Source organism: Nansenia antarctica (genome assembly GCF_963989245.1).
Source record: "Nansenia antarctica genome assembly, chromosome: 2".
NCBI classification, from domain to species: domain Eukaryota; kingdom Metazoa; phylum Chordata; class Actinopteri; order Argentiniformes; family Microstomatidae; genus Nansenia; species Nansenia antarctica.
Window position 1 is genome coordinate 20502503 of NC_137675.1, and position 22500 is coordinate 20525002.

The 22500-nt window shown below is 46.5% G+C and overlaps 1 protein-coding gene across 1 annotated transcript in view; it reads left to right on the forward strand.

The window, feature by feature from the left end:
• Positions 1 to 22500, forward strand: part of prkcaa (protein kinase C, alpha, a) — a gene marked incomplete at its 5' end in the record, with an annotated part of 146421 nt that overhangs the window by 54454 nt on the left and 69467 nt on the right. Inside the window, 2 exons of the mRNA XM_080522814.1 lie at positions 18891 to 19002; positions 19493 to 19621. Coding sequence (XP_080378940.1) covers positions 18891 to 19002; positions 19493 to 19621 — 241 coding nt within the window. The remainder of the gene's footprint in view (positions 1 to 18890; positions 19003 to 19492; positions 19622 to 22500) is intronic.

The following is a 22500-nucleotide window of genomic DNA, read 5'->3' on the forward strand; positions in this document are numbered from 1 at the left end:
CTCTCTCTCTCTCTCTCTCTCTCTCTCTCTCTCTCTCTCTCTCTCTCTCTCTCTCTCTCTCCATTCCGTCTCTCAGCCATGGTATTTACCGACTTGATTTTGCCAGTACACAAACTGTATCTACTCGCCAAGATAACGAGTTAACTGTGAGGAAAAACAGGAATGACCTTTTAGGAAATAGAAATTGCTTCATGAAGAGTCAACACATTCATGCACTTCTTGGCATCTACAGTATTAATATCCCCATAACCACAGATATTCGGTGGGCTAGGATGTAAATAAACAGACTGGATTAAATGGGAGAGAGAGAGACAGAGACAGAGACAGACACACACACAGAGAGAGAGAGACAGAGACAGACACAGAGAGAGAGAGACAGACAGACACACACAGAGAGAGAGAGACAGAGACAGACACATAGAGAGAGAGAGAGAGAGAGAGAGACAGAGACAGACACACAGAGAGAGAGAGAGAGAGAGAGAGAGAGAGAGAGAGACAGAGACAGACACACACAGAGAGAGAGACAGAGACAGACACACACAGAGAGAGAGAGAGAGAGACAGAGAGAGAGAGACAGAGATAGAGACACACAGAAAGAGAGAGACAGAGAGAGAGAGAGAGAAATAATCTGGTCAGAGAGCTCCGTTCCATTGGCCAAATGCAAGCTTATGTTGCACTTAGAGAGCTGGACTCCAATACCTCCAATCCTACCTCCTAAACAATGGAAGACTTAAACAATACTTGTGTCTGCTCTAGCTACTCAGAACAGCTTCGGAAAAGACGGCCTTGTTTGAGCACTGCTGTTGATTGGACAAGATTGAGATGGAACAGTAGAGTATTTGCTCACCATCCTTTCACTGAATTCAAGGAGAGACAATGTTGCCATCATGACATTGTTTTCAGTGTACTGTATGTAATAGCCTTGGAGTCCCATAATCAAAGCAGTGGATAAAAAGATCCTTTCATGTTGTGTGTAATTACACCACTGGTCTTCTTCTGATTCTCCTCTCAGACTGTGCTTGGCCTTGGTGAGTGGTGATGCACAGCTGAAGTGGGAACAACCTGAAGTGGGAACAACCTCCCCAAATACTCGCATGTCACCCCTCTCCTTCGCACCCTGCACTGGCTCCCGATAGCAGCTCGCATCAGATTCAAGACCCTGGTGCTTGCATACCAGGCAGCTAAAGGGACAGCCCCTGCCTACCTGAAGGAAATGGTAACCCCCCAAACCCCTGCCCGCTCACTCCGTTCCTCCACCTCGGCTGGCCGACTGGCCCCACCTCCTCTACACAGCAGTCGGGCTGCCCGATCACGTCTCTTCACAACACTGGCTCCCCGCTGGTGGAATGAGCTCCCCACGGCCGTCAGAACGGCAGAGTCACTACCCATCTTCCGTCGTAGACTGAAGACCCATCTCTTCAGGTCACATCTTAACTGCTCCTCCTGAGAAATCTTCTGACCCTCACCACTACGTCTCCTAAAGACACCCGCTTTCCCCTCTACTGTGTCCCTAAGAACTTCTACTGCCCCCCTTGTACTGTTTCTCAGTTTCTCCAGTAAAAAAAAAAAAAGTTTTAGTAGAAGGCGATAATAGGGAGAAGGTTTTTCCTTCTATCAGTGGCCCCGGGCCCGAGCTAGAGTACTCTTCCTGCAACGAATAGTGGACTGCTGATTCACATGCTTAGTTTTCAAATGTATTGATTGTAAGTCGCTTTGGAATAAGGCGTCTGCTAAATGCCAAAAATGTAAATGTAAACAAGGGAACACGCTGAATACACTGCATATGTTCTCAACCAGCCTCAGTCTTTGTCTGATAATATTTGTTTCGGGCAAATTGTCTCTGCCAAGCCTCTTATACCCCAGAAGTTTGTATATATTGTGTTGCTGACGTCTGCTAAAGCTTGAGATATAAACCTCCACCAGAAAATCGCTACCTAACTACCACTCCCGCAGAGCAATACATTATTTCCAGCAGGGGGTGCTAAAGAAAGTAAGGGAAAAAATACAAGCGCTCCAATGGAGATTTTCTGAATTCTTTTGAAAATTCTTTTAGACATTAGGACTGGTTAATGTGAGGCAGATGAACATTAGTCAGGAATTGGACAAATGTGCTAGCATGTTATACAATCAAAAGTGTAGTCTTACATAGAGACCACAAATCTGTTAGTATGGCGTTTTCTGTATCAGTGGAAATCTAATTTAGACAAATTAAAACTGCATGTTTTTACTCACTTGGAATGGAATGGGAGACATAGCGAGTGGAATGGCTGTACATAGACATGACTCAACACAGCACACTCACTTGTTTGACGTGGTTAGGACCGTCATCCGACCCCAGAGGATAAGTAGCATTTTTACGTTACATCACATTATAAATGGTGATGCCATCAACCAGAATTTGTGTTTGTGTGTGTGTGTGTGCGCGTGCATGAGAATGAGTGTGCACATGCATGAGAATGTGTGTGTTTATGTGTAGCGTGTGTCTTTAGTAAGGGCTCAAAAAATTCAATTACACTGAATGATAATACAATTGTGTGCGTTTGTTTCCACACACACACACACACACACACATTCATCCTCATCCTCATCCTCACACCTCCTCAGGGCTTGTCTATTAGGCAGACTAGTCCCTTCTCTCAACATCAGGGTATCTGTTAGCCTAGCGTGCGTGCGTGTGTGTGTGTGCATGCTTGTGTGTGCACGTGTGTTTCTGTGTGTGTGTGTGTGTGTGTGTGTGTGTGTGAGTGGGCATGTGTGTTTCTGTGTTTGTGTGTGTGTGTGTGTGTGTGTGTGTGTTCATGTGTTCGTGTATGTGCATGTGTGTGTATTCGTGTGTGTGTGTGTTTGCCTGGCTCCCTCATCTCTAGGTGTTTTGCTCTGTTACAGCAGAACAAAGCCCCCAGGCCACAAGGTCTATTCCCTCAGTCCCTAATTAAAGCTCAGCCGCTGTGTTTTCTCCCCTTCAGACAAATCTCACTGTTACAGACACACACACACACACATGAACACACACCTACACACACACACACACACACACACCTACACACAGCTACACACACACACACACACATGAACACACACCTACACACACACACACACACACCTACACACACACACACACATGAACACACACACACACACACACACACACATGAACACACACACATACACACACAGACTGGACTGTGGCACCAAGCCACCTATAGGAGCAGATAAATCACCTTGTCACACCGTTAATTAGCTAAACTTTTTTTAGCAGGACTCTGGAGACAGAGGGAGATGTTGCGTTAGATATTTGTTTGAGGCTGTCTGGCTAGCCTCTTAATTATTAACCGCCAGCATAATATGTCACGTGACGTCACAGAATATATTGGTTTCTGAGACAGCCCATAATATTATTATGGGCTGTCTCAGAAACCAATATATTCTGTTTGGGCTTAACCACTGCCAAGTTTCCTGTTTCTCAAATTAAACCTCCCTGCCAAGAAGAACTTTTTTTCAATGTTTTTTTTGTTCTTCTCTTCCTCCTCTTTGCCGTAACGGAACAGGAAAGGTTGCAGAGTTTCAGAGCATCGTTTGCACGGTAAACAGAGTTCTCTCTCCGACAACCATGTCTGGTCGCGTCAACCTCCCGCGACCTCAACCTTCTTGACTTCTTTGTGTCTATGTCTGTATGATGACAAAGTCATATACTACATCTATACAAAGTCGCCTTTCTACCGTTCCCTCGACGATGACAATGGAACAACCATCCTGAATGCTGAGGTGATTCATACCTACCGTCTTGAAAACCTTCCCTATCAGGGCCTTGCTAAGAAAACCTTCCCTCTCAGTGCCTTGCTAAGAAAGACGTTTGTCTGTACCACGCATTATTGTGATACACAGTAGGCCACATTCTTCCTCTCCTTCGCTCTAAAAATAATAATCACTCTACCACGCTTCAGAGAACTTCTTGGTGTCGTTAAACACGGCCCTGTACTCCAGGGACAATAAACGGTGAACTCTTGCTGTGACAGTGTTACTGGGTTCGTTGTGACCGGCGTCGTGACTGTGAGAAACACTTCTGTGGCCCTTGGTGACAGTGTGACTTCTGGAGCATCTTGGACACTGATCGCCGGTCAGTTCAGGAGTCGTCTGTCCCCTGCGTTTGAGGTTTCAATGTAGGGAGGGTAAACTGATCCGAGATCAGCTACTGTGTGTTTGTATGTTTTTGTGAAGGAGTAAGAAGTGGGGCAGGGAGGAGGGGGGGGGGGGGCAGCCGGGGGGGTTAGGGGTCGCACACCTTCCCAGCAGGGATCCCTCATTAGGTAGCTGTTTTTAGGAGCGGGCACTTCATGGTGGGTGCTATCAGTCCTCCCTCCCCCCCCCCCCCCCCCCCCTCTCTCTCTCTCTCTCTCTCTTTCTCTCTCTGTCTCTCTCTCTCATAAGTCTTGGCCTGGTATCATACGTTATTTGACCTTATTTGCTAGGATACATATTGTATTAGGAGGAAGATAACCCAGTATACAGTATCCTTATAGATAGATAGATAGATAGATCGATCGATCGATCCACAAGGAAAAATTAAGGCGTTACAGCAGCTCTTCTGCTCATATTCATGACACTGTATTATTATTATTATTATTATTATTATTATTATTATTATTATTATTATTATTATTATTATTATGAACATGTCTCCTCTGGCGCTGCCTGTGTAGCTCCAGGGTTCAGTGCAGGTAGGGAGCCCCAGCAGGGTGCACCCTCCAGCCTCTCTCTGCTGTGAGTGAAAGGCCAGGGGGAAAGTCGGCTGGTGGTTTAGTCAGGCGATTGGGGCTTAAAATAGTAGCGCTCTCCTCTGGATGAACGATAAGCTCCATTTTGGCCATCGCCAACCACACACACACGCCCCGCACGCCCAACCACACACACACATACACACGCACATGCCTGTAAACACACACACACACACACAGCACACACACACATAACTACACATGCATGCAGTGTCTCACGGATGTGCACATGAACACATGCTCTCATGCGCGCGGCGCACACACACACACACACACACAGACCACACACTCAAGGCTAGTCCAGGGGTATGCAAGGACGGGGGTGGAGGTTAAGAGAACACAGTGACCCACCCCCGGGTAGCTGCTAAGCTCCAGCGCCATTGACATGAGAAAGGTCAGGCCAGCCCCCATGCTAAATTCCACACCACAGCTAACATCACAATGAAGCCCTTGTCCCCAGTCAGACTTGTTAATAGCCCGTGCCTACGTTGGCGTAACCTCGTCCAGGGCTCACGGACGTGTTTGGAATGAGGCTGAACGGGAGGAAACACGTGGAGAGAGAAGATGAAACGGTCTGTCTCTCTCTCTCTCTCTCTCTCTCTCTCTCTCTCTCCCCCCACCTCTTGCTCTCCCTATCTCCCTCCCTTTCTTCAGATCGCTTTCTCCATCGGTCCCTTATCTATTATATCTTTCCCTCTCTCTCTCTCTTTTCTTCCCTTTCATAATTTCTCACCTTCTCATCTCCGGCACTGTCTCCGTAGACCGACCCCCCCCCCCTTTATCTCTCCCTCCCTCCTCCTCTCATCCTCCCTCAGTGGGCCTCCCAGTGCATTGGTCTAGTATAATTACCCCTGTCAGGAAGTGACATTACTTTGTTATGGTTTGACTCACGGGTGCAGCAGGGTGGGGGGAGGATGGGGAGTGTGTGGGTAGCGGGGGATCTGCCTGTCACCGTGGGTTACCAGGCAGGGAGGAGATGACTTATTCGTCAGTGGAGGGGGGGAGGAGGGGGGGGGGGGAGGCTCCGGGAACCTCTGTGCCAAATGTCACTTCCCAGTAAGGGGTGAGGAGAGGGGGGGGGGAGCGGGGCGAGTGATGACGCTCGATACCCTCGTCCCTGCATCCTGCTGCAGGTGGTCTCGTTGTCCACAGAGAGGTGGGGTGGGTGGTGGCGCTTAGGGTATGGTGGGGTTAGGATGGCCTAGGGTGAGGTTAGGGTGGGTTAGGGTAGGATAGGGGTAGGGTGGGATGCGATGATGTTCTTGAAGCTCAAGTCCTCTTGACGAGCAAACATCAGCTTCATAAGTTCCCATTAGTTACAGCTTCATCTCTCTCTGGAATACTATAGAATGGATTAACTGTGACATACAAAGCATGTCAAAGCCTCCCCCCCTCTCTCTCTCTCACTCACTTCACTCTCTCTCTCTCTCTCTCTCTCTCTCTCTCGTCTCTCTCTCTCTCTCTCTCACATGTAATCTTGATTTAAGAGCACACAGCCAGGGACACAAATGGTGTTGCATTAGAAGGTGAGACCTGACATCCTGTTCTCTCTCTCTCTCTCTCTCTCTCTCTCTCTCTCTCTCTCTCTCTCTCTTCTCTCTCTCTCTCTCTCTCTCTCTCTCTCTCTCTCCCTCCGCTCTCTGCTTCCTAGCAGTGAACAGCATGGTGATCTAGTTGTCTAGATCCAACCCTAGTCTTTGTGCTCTCTCTCCTCTGGGGCGACCTCATAGCTGATGTCACTCTCCTGCAGTCGTGACTGGTTTCTGCGTGGGGGGTGGCCTCTGGTGTCACCTGGGTCTGTGTTAGCTGACTGACAGACAGACAGACAGACAGACAGACAGACAGACAAGCAGACAGGCAGACAGGCAGACAGGCAGACAGCTGATAGATGGTTGATATCACCCGGGTCTGTGTTTAGCTGCCATGGGTGGTAGGATCTCTGGAGTGTGAACAGATAGACAGACAGACAGACAGACACAGACACACAGGGTCTCTGGGAGAGTATGGACAGACAGGCAGACAGACAGGTAGACAGGCAGACAGACAGGTCTCTAGGAGAGGGTGGATAGACAGGCAGACAGACAGGTAGACAGACAGACAGTCAGATAGACAGACAGGTCTCTGGGAGAGGGTGGACAGACAGGCAGACAGACAGGTAGACAGACAGACAGACAGGTCTCTGGGAGAGGGTGGACAGACAGGAAGAGAGACAGACAGGTAGACAGACAGACAGGCAGACAGACAGGTCTCTGGGAGAGGGTGAACAGACAGCAGAGAGACAGACAGACATGTCTTTGGGAGATGGTGGACAGACAGGCAGACAGACAGACAGACAAGCAGACAGACAGGGTGGACTGCATAATCAGAGTTGTGGAGCTGGAGCAGCGGGAGCTATCTTTAGCCCTCCCCCTCTGTCTCTGTCTCTGCTGTCGTCTCTTCTCTCGCCCACCTCCCACTCTCCTTTCCTCCCCTCTCTTTTCTCCTCCTCCTCCTCCTCTCCCTCCTCTCCTCTCCTCCTCTCTCATTCTCTATCTCGGGCCTGACCAGGGCCCGGCCACCTGCGGTGCCCGGGCCCATCTATCACCCACACACACCCACGTCAAAGAGACTATAATCTCCCCTTTCTACTGGGGGGCTATACTCTTTCACTATGTGTCGTTTTGTGTGTGTGTGCGTGCGTGTCGTGTGTGTGTGTGTGTGTGTGTGTGTGTGTGTGTTGTGTGTGTGTGTGTGTGTGTGTGTGTGTGTGCGCTCGCGTGCGCGCGCTGTGTGTGTGTGTGTGTGTGTACACGTACATATGCAGAACCATGTATATTAAATGCATGACTTGAACGCCTGTTGCCTGTTTAACATCTGATTACTTCTCTACTACTAGACCTTGGCGCATGACTGATGACTGACTGTCTGTCTGTCTGTCTGTCGTCTGACTGACTGTCTGTCTGACCGTCTGTCTGTCTGTCTGACCGTCTGTCTGACTGTCTGTCTGTCTGTCTGACCGTCTGTCTGTCTGTCTGTCTGTCTGTCCCTGTGCAGTTTGTGCCAGACAGTCTAAACACAGAGGCGTGTTTGTTCACAATCCTAAGCGTCTTTATGAGGGGGGGCATAGTGAGGCATAATGTTCACTCCCTCTGTGTTACACTGGGCTCCTGTTCCAAGGCCGGGCGGCCTTCCCATCCCCAATCGAGGGATTATGAAGGCACCGTGCTCGCTGTAATGTGATGCCTGTGTGGGTCAGCGTGACCTGGTCAGGTGCCCAGAGAGACACGTGAGAGAGAGAGAGGGAGAGAGAGAGAGAGAGAGGGAGAGGGAGGGAGAGAGAGAGAGAGGGAGAGAGAGGGAGAGAGACAGAGAGAGATGAGGGAGAGAGAGAGAGTGGAGAGGAGTGTGGAGGGAGGAATCTATGGATGGAGGGAAGGTGGGAGGGATGGGAGTGTGCATGGAGGAATCTATGGATGGATGGATGGATGGATGGGTAGAGGGACAGATGGACGGGGGGAGGGAGCAGCCTATAGTGGATCAGCTGGCGGTGAATCAGTTGTCTTCCTTGCAATACAAACAGACAGACTTCCATTTCGATGTAACTCAATATGTATTTCAAGTAGCCAGGGTAGAATACAGTATATCACACTTCAACGGTTTCACACAGTGTGTTGCACACAGTGCATCCTCCTGCAATACAGACACAAGCATTACTTTACGAGGTGGTCCTGTGAGAATCCACTTGAAATTGCACTCAAACATCACACATCACCTCTTTATCCTCCTGAGCCCTCCAATATCATTTACATTTTACATTTACATTTTTGGCATTTAGCAGACGCCTTATTCCAAAGCGACTTACAATCAATACATTTGAATACTAAGCATGTTGAATCAGCAGTCCACTATTCGTTGCAGGAAGAGTACTCTAGCTCGGCCCGGGGCCACTGATAGAAGGAAAAACCTTCTCCCTATTATCGCCTTCTACTAAAACTATTATTTTTTTATTTTTTTTATATTACTGGAGAAACTGAGAAACAGTCCAAGGGGGGCAATAGAAGTTCTTAGGGACACAGTAGAGGGGAAAGCGGGTGTCTTTAGGAGACGTAGTGGTGAGGGTCAGAAGATGTCTCAGGAGGAGCAGTTAAGATGTAACCTGAAGAGATGGGTCTTCAGTCTACGACGGAAGATGGGTAGTGACTCTGCCGTTCTGACAGCCTGGGGAGCTCATTCCACCAGCGGGGAGCCAGTGTTGTGAAGAGACGTGATCGGGCCAGCCCGACTGCTGTGTAGAGGAGGGGTGGGCCAGTCGGCCAGCCGAGGTGGAGGAACGGAGTGAGCGGGCAGGGGTTTGGGGGGTTACCATTTCCTTCAGGTAGGCAGGGGCTGTCCCTTTAGCTGCCTGGTATGCAAGCACCAGGGTCTTGAATCTGATGCGAGCTGCTATCGGGAGCCAGTGCAGGGTGCGAAGGAGAGTAGTGACATGCGAGTATTTGGGGAGGTTGAATACCAGCCGGGCAGGCAGCATTCTGGATGAGCTGCAGGGGTCTAATGGCTGAAGCGGGGAGCCCAGCCAGGAGTACATTGCAGTAATCCAGGCGGGAGATGACCAGTGCCTGGGTCAAGAGTTGCGCTGCCTCTCTGGTAAGGAATGGTCGTATCCTTCTGATGTTGTAGAGGAGGAATCTGCAGGAGCGAGCCGTTGCTGCAATGTTCTCCGCACAGGATAGTCGGTTATCCAGGATCACTCCAAGGTTCTTGGCTGTCAGGGAGGGGGTTACAGTAGAGTTCACTGTCACTCACATCAGTGTCATATTAGATACTAGTATTTGAGTGCAGGGTCATTTCATTGAGGGTAGCTTCTTCGGTCTTAGTGGAAACCGCTGCGGGTGTAATTGGATTGTAGTGTAGTGGTGTACTGTCAGTGTCAGTGCTGATGATAGTGGTGGCTGGCTGGCTGGCTGGCTGGCTGGCTGGCTGGCTGACTGGCTGACTAATGGTGGTCCTTAAAATGGTTTCCCTCATTGGTCTGAGTGGAGGTGGTCACCCCTGTTCTCTCAGTAAGAGCGCTGCAGATCGAGAGAGAGGGTGAGAGAGCAAGGAAACCACTTGTGGGAATAGGATTATCACACTTCAGTCTGAGAGGAGCGGTTAAAAAAAAAAAAAAATCCAAACCAGCTCTCCACACCCAAAAGGCATAATTCAAATCTAGGAAATGATATTGGCCTCATTTCAAATACCATTTGATTTTTACAGGCGACACACAACCCCTGCTTTTATTACTACGGCACTAGCCCCCCCCTCCCCCTTCCCCCTTAGCATTAGCTCCACCGCTAACGCCTGCTGCTTCATCGTTGCACAGCTGTGTCCCCGCCGATTAGTGCACAATGCTAACCCCACTAACCCCAGCCATCGCGTGGATTTGGGTCTTCAGTGGGGCTCATATAAGCTGCGGAGCTGTCGCCAGAACGACCAGCCACCAACTGTCATCTCCCTGACAGATGACCTCTGTTGTGAAGGGAGTTAGTGAATGCACCAAGGCATTTATGTCAGGCCATCATGAGGGATTCCTGGGCTTTCCCTGCCCATTAATCACAAGGTTTAAAAGGGGCCAAGCAAGGCCAGCACACTGTAATGGGGTCGTAGAAAGTGAAACCGCAGGACCTTGTTAGAAGTTGTTTGTTTGTGGAAAATCAATTTGGCTGATGGCACCCGGGCTGTTTATGCTGATCTGTGCCTCCTTTTGGTTGTGTGATGAATAACGAAACAGACAGTTTTTTAAATGGAATCACTTTCGGCCTTTTTTGGAATTGACGTTTTAAGTGGGTACCAGTCTTTTCAGTTTTTTCAACTGACATCACGAGGCAAGTCGTTATTCATGGTTCCATGCCATTCAGTTTGAGTGCAAATGAAGTCCCATGTACCATTGAAGGATGGTTCTCCATTGAAAGTGTGCTTTGCTTTAGTCCAGGACATGGCTTAATCTGACCCCATCCCCCTTCCCTCCCCACCCCTACCTCTGTGGACCTTCCCATCACTCCCAAGGCCGCCGCTAGAGGAAAACATTGAAAACATCGTTGACGGAAGGCAGACAGCAGCTGACCTTTCTGCTACCCTCGCAGCCCCCCCGCCCCCCCCCCCCCCCCACTTGCCCACCCAAGAGGGCCTGATCCCTCTCCTCCCACAACCCCTTCTATTGCAGTGCCCTGAACGACCTGCCCAGCCGCTACTGGTGGAACATTAAGGACCGCTTGTTAATTACCCAGGGCCGGAGAGGAAGAGCAACAGACGCTCGCTAATTACCCCCTGACTCTTCCAACCGCCGACCGACGGAACGGCCAAAGCCGCATGTTTGTTTTCATCTGGGTGCCCCCGCCCACCCTCCCCAAACCCTCCGCTTCACCACCCACCCGACTGCCAGCCCTTTGGTGAAGATAGAGAAGAGAGAGAAGAGACAAGAAGGGGGGGGGGAAGAAGAAAAAATTAAGTGGTGAACAAAGCATTGCAGAAAGGGTAAAGGGGGATAGCCACACTTCATCCAGAGGTGAGAACATTGCCCTCCCATAAGAGTTGAGATATGATGGAAGCTTCTAGGCCTGGTTCCCCTCCCAGTGGTCCCTCGTGGCTTTAGCTCAGCCTGGAACTGGATAACGAGCTGCCTCAGGAACAAACACACCACTCTGAAAGAGACAGAGTCACACCCACCCATTCATAGCCTGAGATATATACACCTCTCTGGGTGTTAGCGAATATGAGCTAGTATATCAACTAAACACATGTTGATGCATATTAATATCCAATACAAAATGTAATGCAATACATGTCTAATAGAATATGAGGGGACAACTGCCCACTTGGAAGGACGAGAACCAACTAGAAACATATACAGAGGTGGTCCTATGTGGCTCAGTTGGTAAATGGCATGGCGTTAACGACGCTTAGGTTGTGGGTTTGATTCCTGCTGGGACCAGAAATACTGAAAAATGTATGCACTCACTGCAATGTAAGTCACTTTGGATAAAAGCGTCAGCTAAATGGCATATATTATTATTATTATTATTATATTACATATTGCATACAGTGGAGAAGAATAACTTCTGATTAGATGTCATAACAGCTGATTGGCTAAATTCCAGTCTGTCTGATCTAATCAAGAGCGACCAAACAGGGAAAGCATCAGTTAGACACGTTCATCACCAATATGCCTTCATCATAACTACACACACTTTAATATCGTCTTTATTAAAAACTGTCAATCAACAGTTTTTTTTTTCCTCTTCCTCCCTCTGAATTACTCCCATTATTTTAGGGAAAACGTCATCTTTTGATTCTCGGATCTCCTCATTTCCTTCTAGATTGACGTCAGATTGCTCCAGTGTACGTCGGTTGTCTATATTAGCCGTGCTAAGATTGAACACTGTCGTTGTGGGGTGGCAGTATTGTCCCGTTCACGGCCCTCCGTTAAATTGGCTACATGAAGAAAGAGAAAACATAATTACTGCTTAAGTGCACTTTGATTGCCAGTGTTAGTCCGTAAAGACTACATTATCTTTTTTTCATCCTGCGGTTATACAGACTGCCTTAGGCCCTTCTAAGAGAGCTCACCACCAAGAGGGCTGATCATTGATCTAATTGGTCTCATCATTGACATCAGTGCCCATCGTCACCAAACACCAGCTCACTGTGACATACAAATTAACATGACTTTCCCACCATGCACTGTGGCTTGGCAGTGGTCCATTGGAGGGTGTTTCGAGTGGACTATCCCTTTAAGTCCTAATTAGATTTCTGCAGAGTGCTTTCAGCTAACTCTCTCTCATTACCTCCATGATTTTGTCAATCTTGCGAGAGACACACACTCACACACACACACACACACACACACACACAGCCTAATTACCTGGTCAGCCCTGGTCTCACACACACTCAGCAACAGTCGCGCCTCCTTTATGAACTCTTGAGAGGAAGAGACCACGATCTCCTCACAACACTTGACAACACCAAGAACAAAACAGCAGCCATTCATGACAAGGGAGAACTAAGTTAATGATAATTGATTTTTCTTGTGCATAGTATAACCCTGTGTGAAGCTGAGAGCTGTGACCATGCAACGTGGTTGTTGTATCAATCTCAATCAAATAGCAGTAGCAATAGTTTAGCCTGCTGATTTTGTTCCTCCATAGGGACTAATTGTGTTTGTGAATCATCACAATCAGTGAGTCATCGCACACACACACACATACACACACACACACACACACACACACACACACACACACACACACACGCACAAACACACTGTCACATTTCTTAATGATGTCTTCTGGGACCATACAGTGATGCTTGAACAAGGGGTTCACATACTTTCAAGCATCACTGTATACAGACAAATGTATGCACTCACTGCAATGTATGCCGCTTTGCATAAAAGCATCAGCTTAATGGCAGACAGCATACAATTAGTTGAGCCTAATTGGGCCTTCACTGGGTGTTTATGTTGGTCAGACCTTGGCTGTAGTAATGACAATGTTACATAATGTAACATTGTCATTACTACAGCCAAGGTCTGACCAACATTAACACCCAGTGAAGGCCCAATTAGGCTCAACTGGGCAGTCAGCCACAGAAAGTGGATTCCCCCCAATCCCCCAGTCGCTGGGCAGGTTAATAGACGGCTCTGAGCCTGCTGGAGCGTGGCCACACTCACTCATTTACTCGTGTCAACTGCCACTGTCTGAGACGTTTAGTCTCTCCTGGGTGAGCACAAATGCGGCGCGCCTCGCAAATCTGTCAGGGTGGCCCTTGAACACCCACCTGGATGGCTAAGCCAACGTTTACACTGACTGATTGTTAATGGGCTTGGCTAACTCGGCTTATACAACTCTTACCTTTCAACTCTAGGCCTCTTACCAGGCAACTCACCAGACCACGAACCAGACAACTCACCAGACATCTCACCAGACCACTCACCGGACCACTCACCAGACAACTCACCAGACCACTCACCAGACAACTCACCAGACCACTCACCAGACAACTCACCAGACAACTCACCAGACCACGAACCAGACAACTCACCAGACAACTCACCAGACATCTCACCAGACAACTCACCAGACAACTCACCAGACCACGAACCAGACAACTCACCAGACCACGAACCAGACAACTCACCAGACATCTCACCAGACAACTCACCAGACAACTCACCAGACATCTCACCGGACCACTCCCAACTTACAACCGTAGCTTCGTCAAGCTTCCTCATGACACCGTACTGCATGGTGTCGGAGGATCGGTTCATCATGATTCATGTTGTTGTCAATTTATCTGTCACTGCCGTCATTCAATGAGATGGTATGTTGATGTTTGCGTTCCACCCCTTCCAACTGACTTTCTTCCAAGCAAACATCTTCCTGACGGCTTTGTCGCTCTCTGAAGCCTGTTCAGCGCGGGTGTCTCATTGATACGGGATACGGACGGGGATGAGAGAGACACGCTGAGACGTCTGCCTCAGAACATGACACCCTCTCCCCTCCACTTATACATCAGATGGAGAGAAAGAGGCAAATGAGGGGGAAAAACAAGAGGATGATCCTTCAATATCAGCTGTGTGTGGGCGGACTTGAGTAACTGCAGCTGGCAAGGCCTCCCTTTCTCTCTCTCTCTTTTTCCTCTTCTCCTTTTAACCAGGGTAGTGTGCTGCACTGTACACAGAGCGAAGACAGCTAATTAGAGGGTTCTCACCGTGTGTGTGTGTGTGTGTGTGTGTGTGTGTGTGTGTGTGTGTGTGTGTGTGTGTGTGTGTGTGTGTGTGTGTGTGTGTGTGTGTGCGTGCGTGCACGTACGTGTATGTGCGAAAAGACAATGCAATTAAAATACAAATAAGACACTTTCATTCCGGGCCTTAATTTAGACCTGATGGAGTAGGATGAGAACAGGGAAAGGGAAGCAATTTGACAGCGATCGTTAAGGTGCTGTTGATCCCTTGAAGTGTGTGTGTGTGTGTGTGTATGTGTGTGTTCGCATGCACGTGCGTGTGTACGCGTGTATGTGTGCGTGTGCGTGCGCGTGTGTGTGTGCGTGTGCGTGTGTGTGTGTGTGTGTGTGTGTGTTCTCGTTCCCGCGTTTCTTTGTGTGTGTGTGTGTGTGTGTGTGTGCTCGTGTGTGTGTGTGTGTGTGTGTGTGTGTGTGTGTGTGCTCGTGTGTGTGTGTGTGTGTTTGTTTGCGTGCGTGTGTGAGATGAGACAGACGGAAAGGAGTGGAAGCTGGAGAGTCTCCAGGAGTCGCTGAGGGCAGAGTGTCATGCTGACAAACGACAGCATTGATCATATGTTCCCTGTTCACAGGACACTCCATCACTCCCTGAGCAGCCAGACTAACTGCAAGGCTCCCTCCTACTTACTCTGTCATCCTTGCCCTGTTAATGGTGCTTTCCATATCCTGCAGCACTATCGCATGGTAAAACGTCTAGTTTATAGTACACAACTTAAGCGTTAAAACTTAGTTGTGTCGTTTAAATTTACATGTTTTGACATTTAGCAGACGTCTTTATCCAAAGCGACTTGGAACAAGTACATGACAACAAAGACGTGCATCTTTATGCAGTTGGGTTTGTCCTCATGCATCTTCCCACTGCTTTCTCCTCTTCCGCTCATTTACTAACCTTGTCATTGCCTCTACGCTGTGTATTGATTCCATTCAGCTTAACATTATATATCGTTCACAAATAGCCTACACAGACAACTTTACTCTGATTCATATCACTTAACATACTCTAATATATATTATATTATTTTTATATATATGTATATATTATTATTATATATACTAATATATTGAAAACATATACCTCCCATGTCTGATTAACAATGCATCTTGGCACTAAAATGTGTTACCATGTTGAAGCATTTCTAGATATCTCAAAAAACAGGCCTTTGAAATTTGACCATTTTGGCTAAAAGCTAAGTCTAATGCTAATATAGCACTTTAAAACTCATCTCCTCATGACCGCTTTACCTGATTCAGTCAGATGGGGTTGGCATACTATGCTAGGCTTGCAGAATATAGTGTAGTGAAATGCTTGACATAAACTATACAACATGGTCATTAACTGGGGAAGGTTAATCCTCAATGCATTTTCGTATTTACGCTTAGTGTATATTATCATCATCATAGCATAGTAGCCTATGTATATCAGGCCATAATTAGGTGACTGGTACCTTACAGGCCCGTGGTCCTAGGGTACTTCATAATATCATAGCTTAGTATATCATGAGTTCAACTTGGCCCATATTAGGTGAGTGGTCTACCCCCCTGTCTGTAGGTCTACCCCTTATCTGTCAATCTACAACCTGTCTGTAGGTCTCCCCCGTGTCTGTCAATCTCACCCCATTTATGGTTATGGGGGCATATCTGTAGGAACACGGCCCATTGCCACTTGCGGTTATATTTACGTACATGTTGTTACTACATGTTTTAGGTAGCTGAGTGGTTACTACACTGTTGTTACTATAGTTATTACTGAGTTACTAATCAGGTTTAGAGGGACATCTTCATGTGAAGTGTTATTAGCTGCGAGTACTTTCGCTGAGCTTTCTTCAAGAGGAGCTGTCCTAGGGATCCCTACTTTCCTGGAAAAGGGTGGAAAAATAAGCGCTTTCAGAAAGATTGTCAGTGTTAAATACAGCCAGGTGTTGCACTTCAGAGAGAGGCTTGCCTGGATAATGTAGGCTCCAGTACTCAATTCAAATCCACTTTAAAAGGATTCAACTCTCTCTGAGAGAGGCTTATGGCACATATTGAGAGAACTCAGAAAAGTGCTGGCTAGCAGGCTACTTCAGTAACTGGCAGCCTTCCAACTCACAGTCCAGGGGGGAAATAGCACTGTATCAATGAAGCATGGGAGGATATGAATGATAGAACACACACACACACACACACACGCACACATTTAAGTGCTGTGAAAAATGTACAATTCAATTGATGATTCAGTGATGAGTGATGTGTCATCGAGGTAGCCACTACTCTTACAGTACTGTACGTCCTGCAGTGTGACGTGAGTTTACAATAAGTTGCGATATTTTCAATATTTACCTTGTAAGAAATTATAGTTCACTACGCCTGTACGTATTTGCTCAAGGTTGAGTTGGTGCTAACACCTACGTATGTGTTTAGAAAGTTTCCAGCGAAAACAATGTTTTTCAATGTACTGTAAATGGGCTGGGTCGATGTGACGGGTTTGATGAGTTGGAATATAACATATACTGTATATCTATAAAATATAGATGGCATGACCAGAGGGGTGGAGGGAGACTTGGTTTTGGAGAGCGGCGTGATCATCAACTGACAGAATCTTTTTTTTCCCCACTACATCATCGCTTGATCTCTTCAACCTTCCCTTTCAAGACTTCATATCAAACATTGATTGACGGTCCCTTTTGAAGATCCTATAGACAACTTTACATCAATCCATCTCTCCGTCTCTTTTACGCTGAACTCCACTGCAGAGTTTTTATGCAAGCTATAGATTTTCCCTGACAAGCCGGCCTTTGGAAATCTCTCGGCTCTGCGCTCCCATTTGGGAAATCTGCTTATCTTCCAATCCACTTCCTTCCCCGTGCGCATGTACAGTAAAACGGAGTCATTACGATAATGGCTGTGATTTGACTATCCAAACTCAAGTGGGGAACAAGGATCTTCTCCACCCCCCGGTGACGTGATGAGTCCCGTAAAGACCGGCGGTCTAAACTGTGACTAGGGTGTGTTACTAAGTCTGCTATGCAAATGCATCCCCACGTTTGGAGATTACAGTAAAAAAGGCTAACACAACAGCTTAGCTGTCTCTACTCTACTTAAGGTGTTTCTGTGTTTCTTCTCCACATAACATATTACGCAAATTAGCCAATCAGTTCTTCACATAACTCCATCTGAAAAGTACTGATGGGATATGCTGTATTGCCCCTGTGAGTTTCCATTAACACCGAATGCTGTTCATATATAATTCACAACAACTGAATGATTTGAAATGGAGCAGCAACAGCAGCAATGCCTGGAGGGTAGCGGTGGTTGTGTATTAACAAGGTAATGATACATGGAGGCCCCGGCGTGCTGCTGCCTGCCTCAGTGTTTCCAGATATCTATTATAAATGTATGTCTCGTCCAATAACTATTTAGCTAATTAGTATGTATGATTGAGTTTATTTTATTTTGTAATCTATTATTATTATTTATTTTTTGCAAAGATTACCCTTAAGCACGTAATTGAGTAACACTTAATTTTGTGGTTCTTCTGTCCCCGCTGGTATTCATCTTCTACAATTGGTGACTACAGCACCTGTTATAATGGTGCCTGCTGGTGCTAGTTATAATGAATCCCTAAGTATTTTTCAGTTATTGTTGTGTTGAGTACCATTCTACCACGCCATTTCTAGGTAAACACCTGGTGTTTTCTACTATTACTAGGCTACAGTAGCCTATTTGATGCAGCCGTTTCTATTTTAGATGACACAATCAAAGTACACCGATTGTCCTAGACCTAGACATTGAAGTTCCGCCTCAAAGTGTGGCTGAAGTGGAAGTGGACGACCACTTGAAAGTTTGACCATGCCCATTGGACCTTTAATAGGGGTAGTTAAAGAATACAGCTGGTCTCAGGATCTTAAAGAAAGTACAATACAATCATCGATCATCGTGGGGTTTCTTGACAGCGGGCTGTACATTTCACAATAACAACAACAAGTGTTTTTCTCGATGTTGTTATGTTGGTTGTTTTCAGACAGTTCCAGTGTTTGGAGTTAATAATAGATGTTGGAGGTTGTTCTGTGGAAAGTTGTTCTTCTTTTTTCTCATTTGTACTTCAATGGGTTCACCCTGAGAAGTATTAAACAGTTCTGAAGTGTGTAATTGTATCCATACCTTTGCCAGTTGAATTCAATTGTTTTGTTCTCTCTCATGTATAAACCTTTTTTAGGTGGAAGCCGCTGATGTGAAACATGCTTCGATTAGACAGAACAAGCTTTAGCACAAAATGGAATTTCCTCCACAGCTATGCTAGATGTTTTTGAATACCCTGTAAAACATAGGACATCATTGTCTTGCTTCACTAATGTCCCATGTCCTTTTCTCTCTCTGTAGGACCCCCGAACCAAGCACAAGTTCAAGATCCACACCTATGGCAGCCCTACGTTCTGCGACCACTGTGGCTCTCTCCTCTATGGTCTTATCCACCAGGGGATGAAATGTGAAAGTGAGTACATTACTATCCTAGCAGGGGAGAGGCTGGTGGAGGTACAAATCGGAGGACGGGCCTGTTGTAATATATGTCGTGTAACGAGGAATGGTATCAAACACAATACGTTACCATTCCTCGTTCCATTTAAAATATATATATATATATATTATTATTATTGTTATTGTTGTTGTTGTTGTTGTTGTTGTTGTTGTTGTTGTTGTTGTTATTATTATTATTATGCTGGCAGATGCCGGCTAGTTGGCTGCTCTTCAAATCACACAACAATAAGATTATGATGTTATTATTTTTAATTGCCAACGTCCATATCTTACGGGTTTCTGGAAGACGTGGGGGTACAATATGTTACTGTGTACGCACACGGGGGGGTGTATTTCACATATGTAAAAAGCTTGGTTGCTATTTTGAGAATGAAAGCAGTTTTCTAATATTAATGTGTGTGTCTGTGCGTGTGTGTGTGTGTGTGTGTGTGTGTGTGTGTCTCCAGCCTGCGAGATGAACGTGCACAACCAGTGTGTGATGAATGTGCCCAGCCTGTGTGGAACTGACTACACAGAGAGGAGGGGCCGTCTCTACCTGAAGTGTGAGGTCAACGGAGAGAAGCTCCAGGTTACAGGTAGGACTGGACTGTACCATCTCTCACACACCCCTATGACTGAATCTCATACAATTATTATTGTTATTATTATTATTATTATTATTATTATTATTATTATTATTATTATTATTATTATCATCATTGACATAAATTCAGACGTAAACCCCAGTGGGAACTAACCACCTCTGGTTCAGTCTGAATTTATGTCAATAATAATAATAATAATAATAATAATAACAATAATAATCTGCCAGTCTGCCATCAACCCTGAGCTGTTCCACCAAGGGGACTCAGGGCTCTCTCTATAAAAAAAAGAAAAACGATTAATATCTCAATGGGACTTAAAGTACCTGGATAAAGAAATGGATGGATCCAATTCAGATGTGGTGTCTCTCAATGAGGCCTCTAGTGTAGTGGCATGGACACCGCAGCAAAACAGTAGGCTCTTATAAACGTCCTCGTTGTCGTCAATAATAATCACAAGGACACATAACATTGCCATGATTCCAAATGTACAGGCTCAGTCACAGACATACTCTCTTGCTATCTCCTGTCTTGCTCCTCCTGGTCCAAGATAAAGTATCGCTGTATGTGGTTGGGTAAATACATGCAGGCAGGAGAATCTAACCCATAGTACCCTTCTCCTAGGGGGGGTAGTGAAATGGTTTCCTAAGGCTCCTTTGAGTGCTGCCTTTTCACAATCAGTACCACTTAATCTGTCAGCTGCCTGCTACAGCCCACCTTTAACTATCACCCACAGCATGGATCTGTCCTCACCATCATGGCTGATTCATGCCTCTCTCTCTCTCTCTCTCTTCCGCTCTCTCTTCTCTCTCTCTCTCTCTCTCTCTCTCTCTCTCTCTCTCTCTCTCTCTCTCTCTCTCTCTCTCTCTCTCTCTCTCTCTCTCTTCCACTCTCTCTTTCTCTCTCTCTCTCTCTCTCTCTCCCGCTCTCTCTTTGTGTGTGCGTGCGTGGGATGTGTGTGTGCATCCTAAATTGATTTCCATACCGTTGCACTTTGTGTCAATACTGTACACCCTAGCAATGCCTAGCAAGCCATTCCTTCATAAAAGCGCCCTTTTTCAATCCAGTAGCCTTTAACCAACCCCTAAACTAGCTGTCACTCTCAGTCTCCTTCTGCCTGTTGGGGGAGTGGGAGAGACACAGTGTGGCAATGACTCTGTAAAAAAAAAGGTTCACAATGTACACCTACTGTATACACTCGATTCCCTTACGGTACACAGATCAATAATACAGATCACTCATGTGGATACAGATCAATAATGTGTCAGTGCTTTCATAGACACAACCCAACACACCACCTACACAGCAGGGTCGTTTTAAACTGTGTGTGTGTGTGTGTGTGTGTGTGTGCGCGCGCATGCGCGTGCACGTGCGCGTGTGTGTGTGGTGTGTTAAACCCTATTAAGCCTATTAGGATTGTCATAGCATGAGAACACTATCATGGAGCAGATTTCTAGTCATGCAGTGAGTGAACAGCATTAAAGGGATTCAAGGTGATAGACTTAAAGGGATAGTTAACCCAATTTAAAAAATCACATATTTGGTTTCTTAAAGTAACAGTAACAGTTTGTTTGTGTAGCTGGCTGCTCGCGTGTAGCGACTCTGCCCTCTAATAATAGAGACCAGCACAACGTCCAGGGTTGTGGGAGGTTGGCAGCAGGTGTACACTTAATTGAATCATTCAATTGTCTGGTTAAGCTGAGGTCACAGAAGCACATCACACACATACTCACTCACTCACTCACTTGACAATACGCTGTTATCACATTATCACATGATCACAACAGAGATAGAGGGATGGAGGGAGGAAGGGAACCCCAGGACATCGAATACAGTTCAGTAAAACTGTATGTCCTTTTGACACGACTGAGCCAAACCAAGCTGTGCTGTGCTGGCCTGAATAGCCCACTAGCATATTTGCTGTAACGCTGGTGGAAAATTTCAGCTCCTCGAACAACATAGAATGGTTCGGGTCCCCCATGTTGTGTGTGAAACCTCATACTTATGCAGGTAAGGTTGAAAGAAAAGTGGGGATTGTATTATTGTAAGTTATCCTCCTCCCCATTGTCCTCACTCAGATCACCCTCTCGATCTCTAACAGCCTTGTCACGTATTATTATATACCCAGATATGTGTTTAAGGTTTAAGACCTAAATGATATATAGTTCAGTTGCGATTTCTTCGAACTTTCTCCTCTTATGTGAGAGGTCGCATTTCACAGCCCAATCACCAGCCTGGCTGGTTGCCAAGCACCCAGATCCATGTGTCTAATTGGTGAGTGACTGCCCCTGCCACTCTGGGTGATTACAAGTGTGAAATGAAATGTGATTTCAAAACCAAGGAGTAGGATAGGAAGCAGGAACAGGTTGGAAGTTGTTTAAACTGTAACTTTAATTCAATATTGGCTGAAATTCAAAAGTGTTTCCGCGATTCTGTGCTTCCTCATTCTCAAAACACTCTGGGAGAAGGTTCGAAGGTCCAGTCACTGTGACAGAGACGAGATTCAAGATTCCTCTCTCCTCTCCTCTTCTCTCTCTCTTCTCCTCTCCTCTCCTCTCCTCTCCTCTCTTCTCCTCTCCTCTCCTCTCCTCTCCTAGAATTAGTGTAGTCAGTGGGTAGTTCTGCCGTCATTGGAGCAATCCTGTATGCTCTTTTCTCATCTAATTCCAGTCAGCTCTGCTATGCAAACACCATTTTCCTTCTTCTTTCTCTCTCTCTCTCTCTCTCTCTCTCTCTCTCTCTCTCTCTCTCTCTCTCTCTCTCTCTCTCTGTCTCTTCAATAATGGATATGAAAGAGTAGGTTCTCAGACTGGGAGGCTCATATGAACGGGGGTACTGTAGCTGCTAACAGCTCTTCCCGTCAACAGACAGAC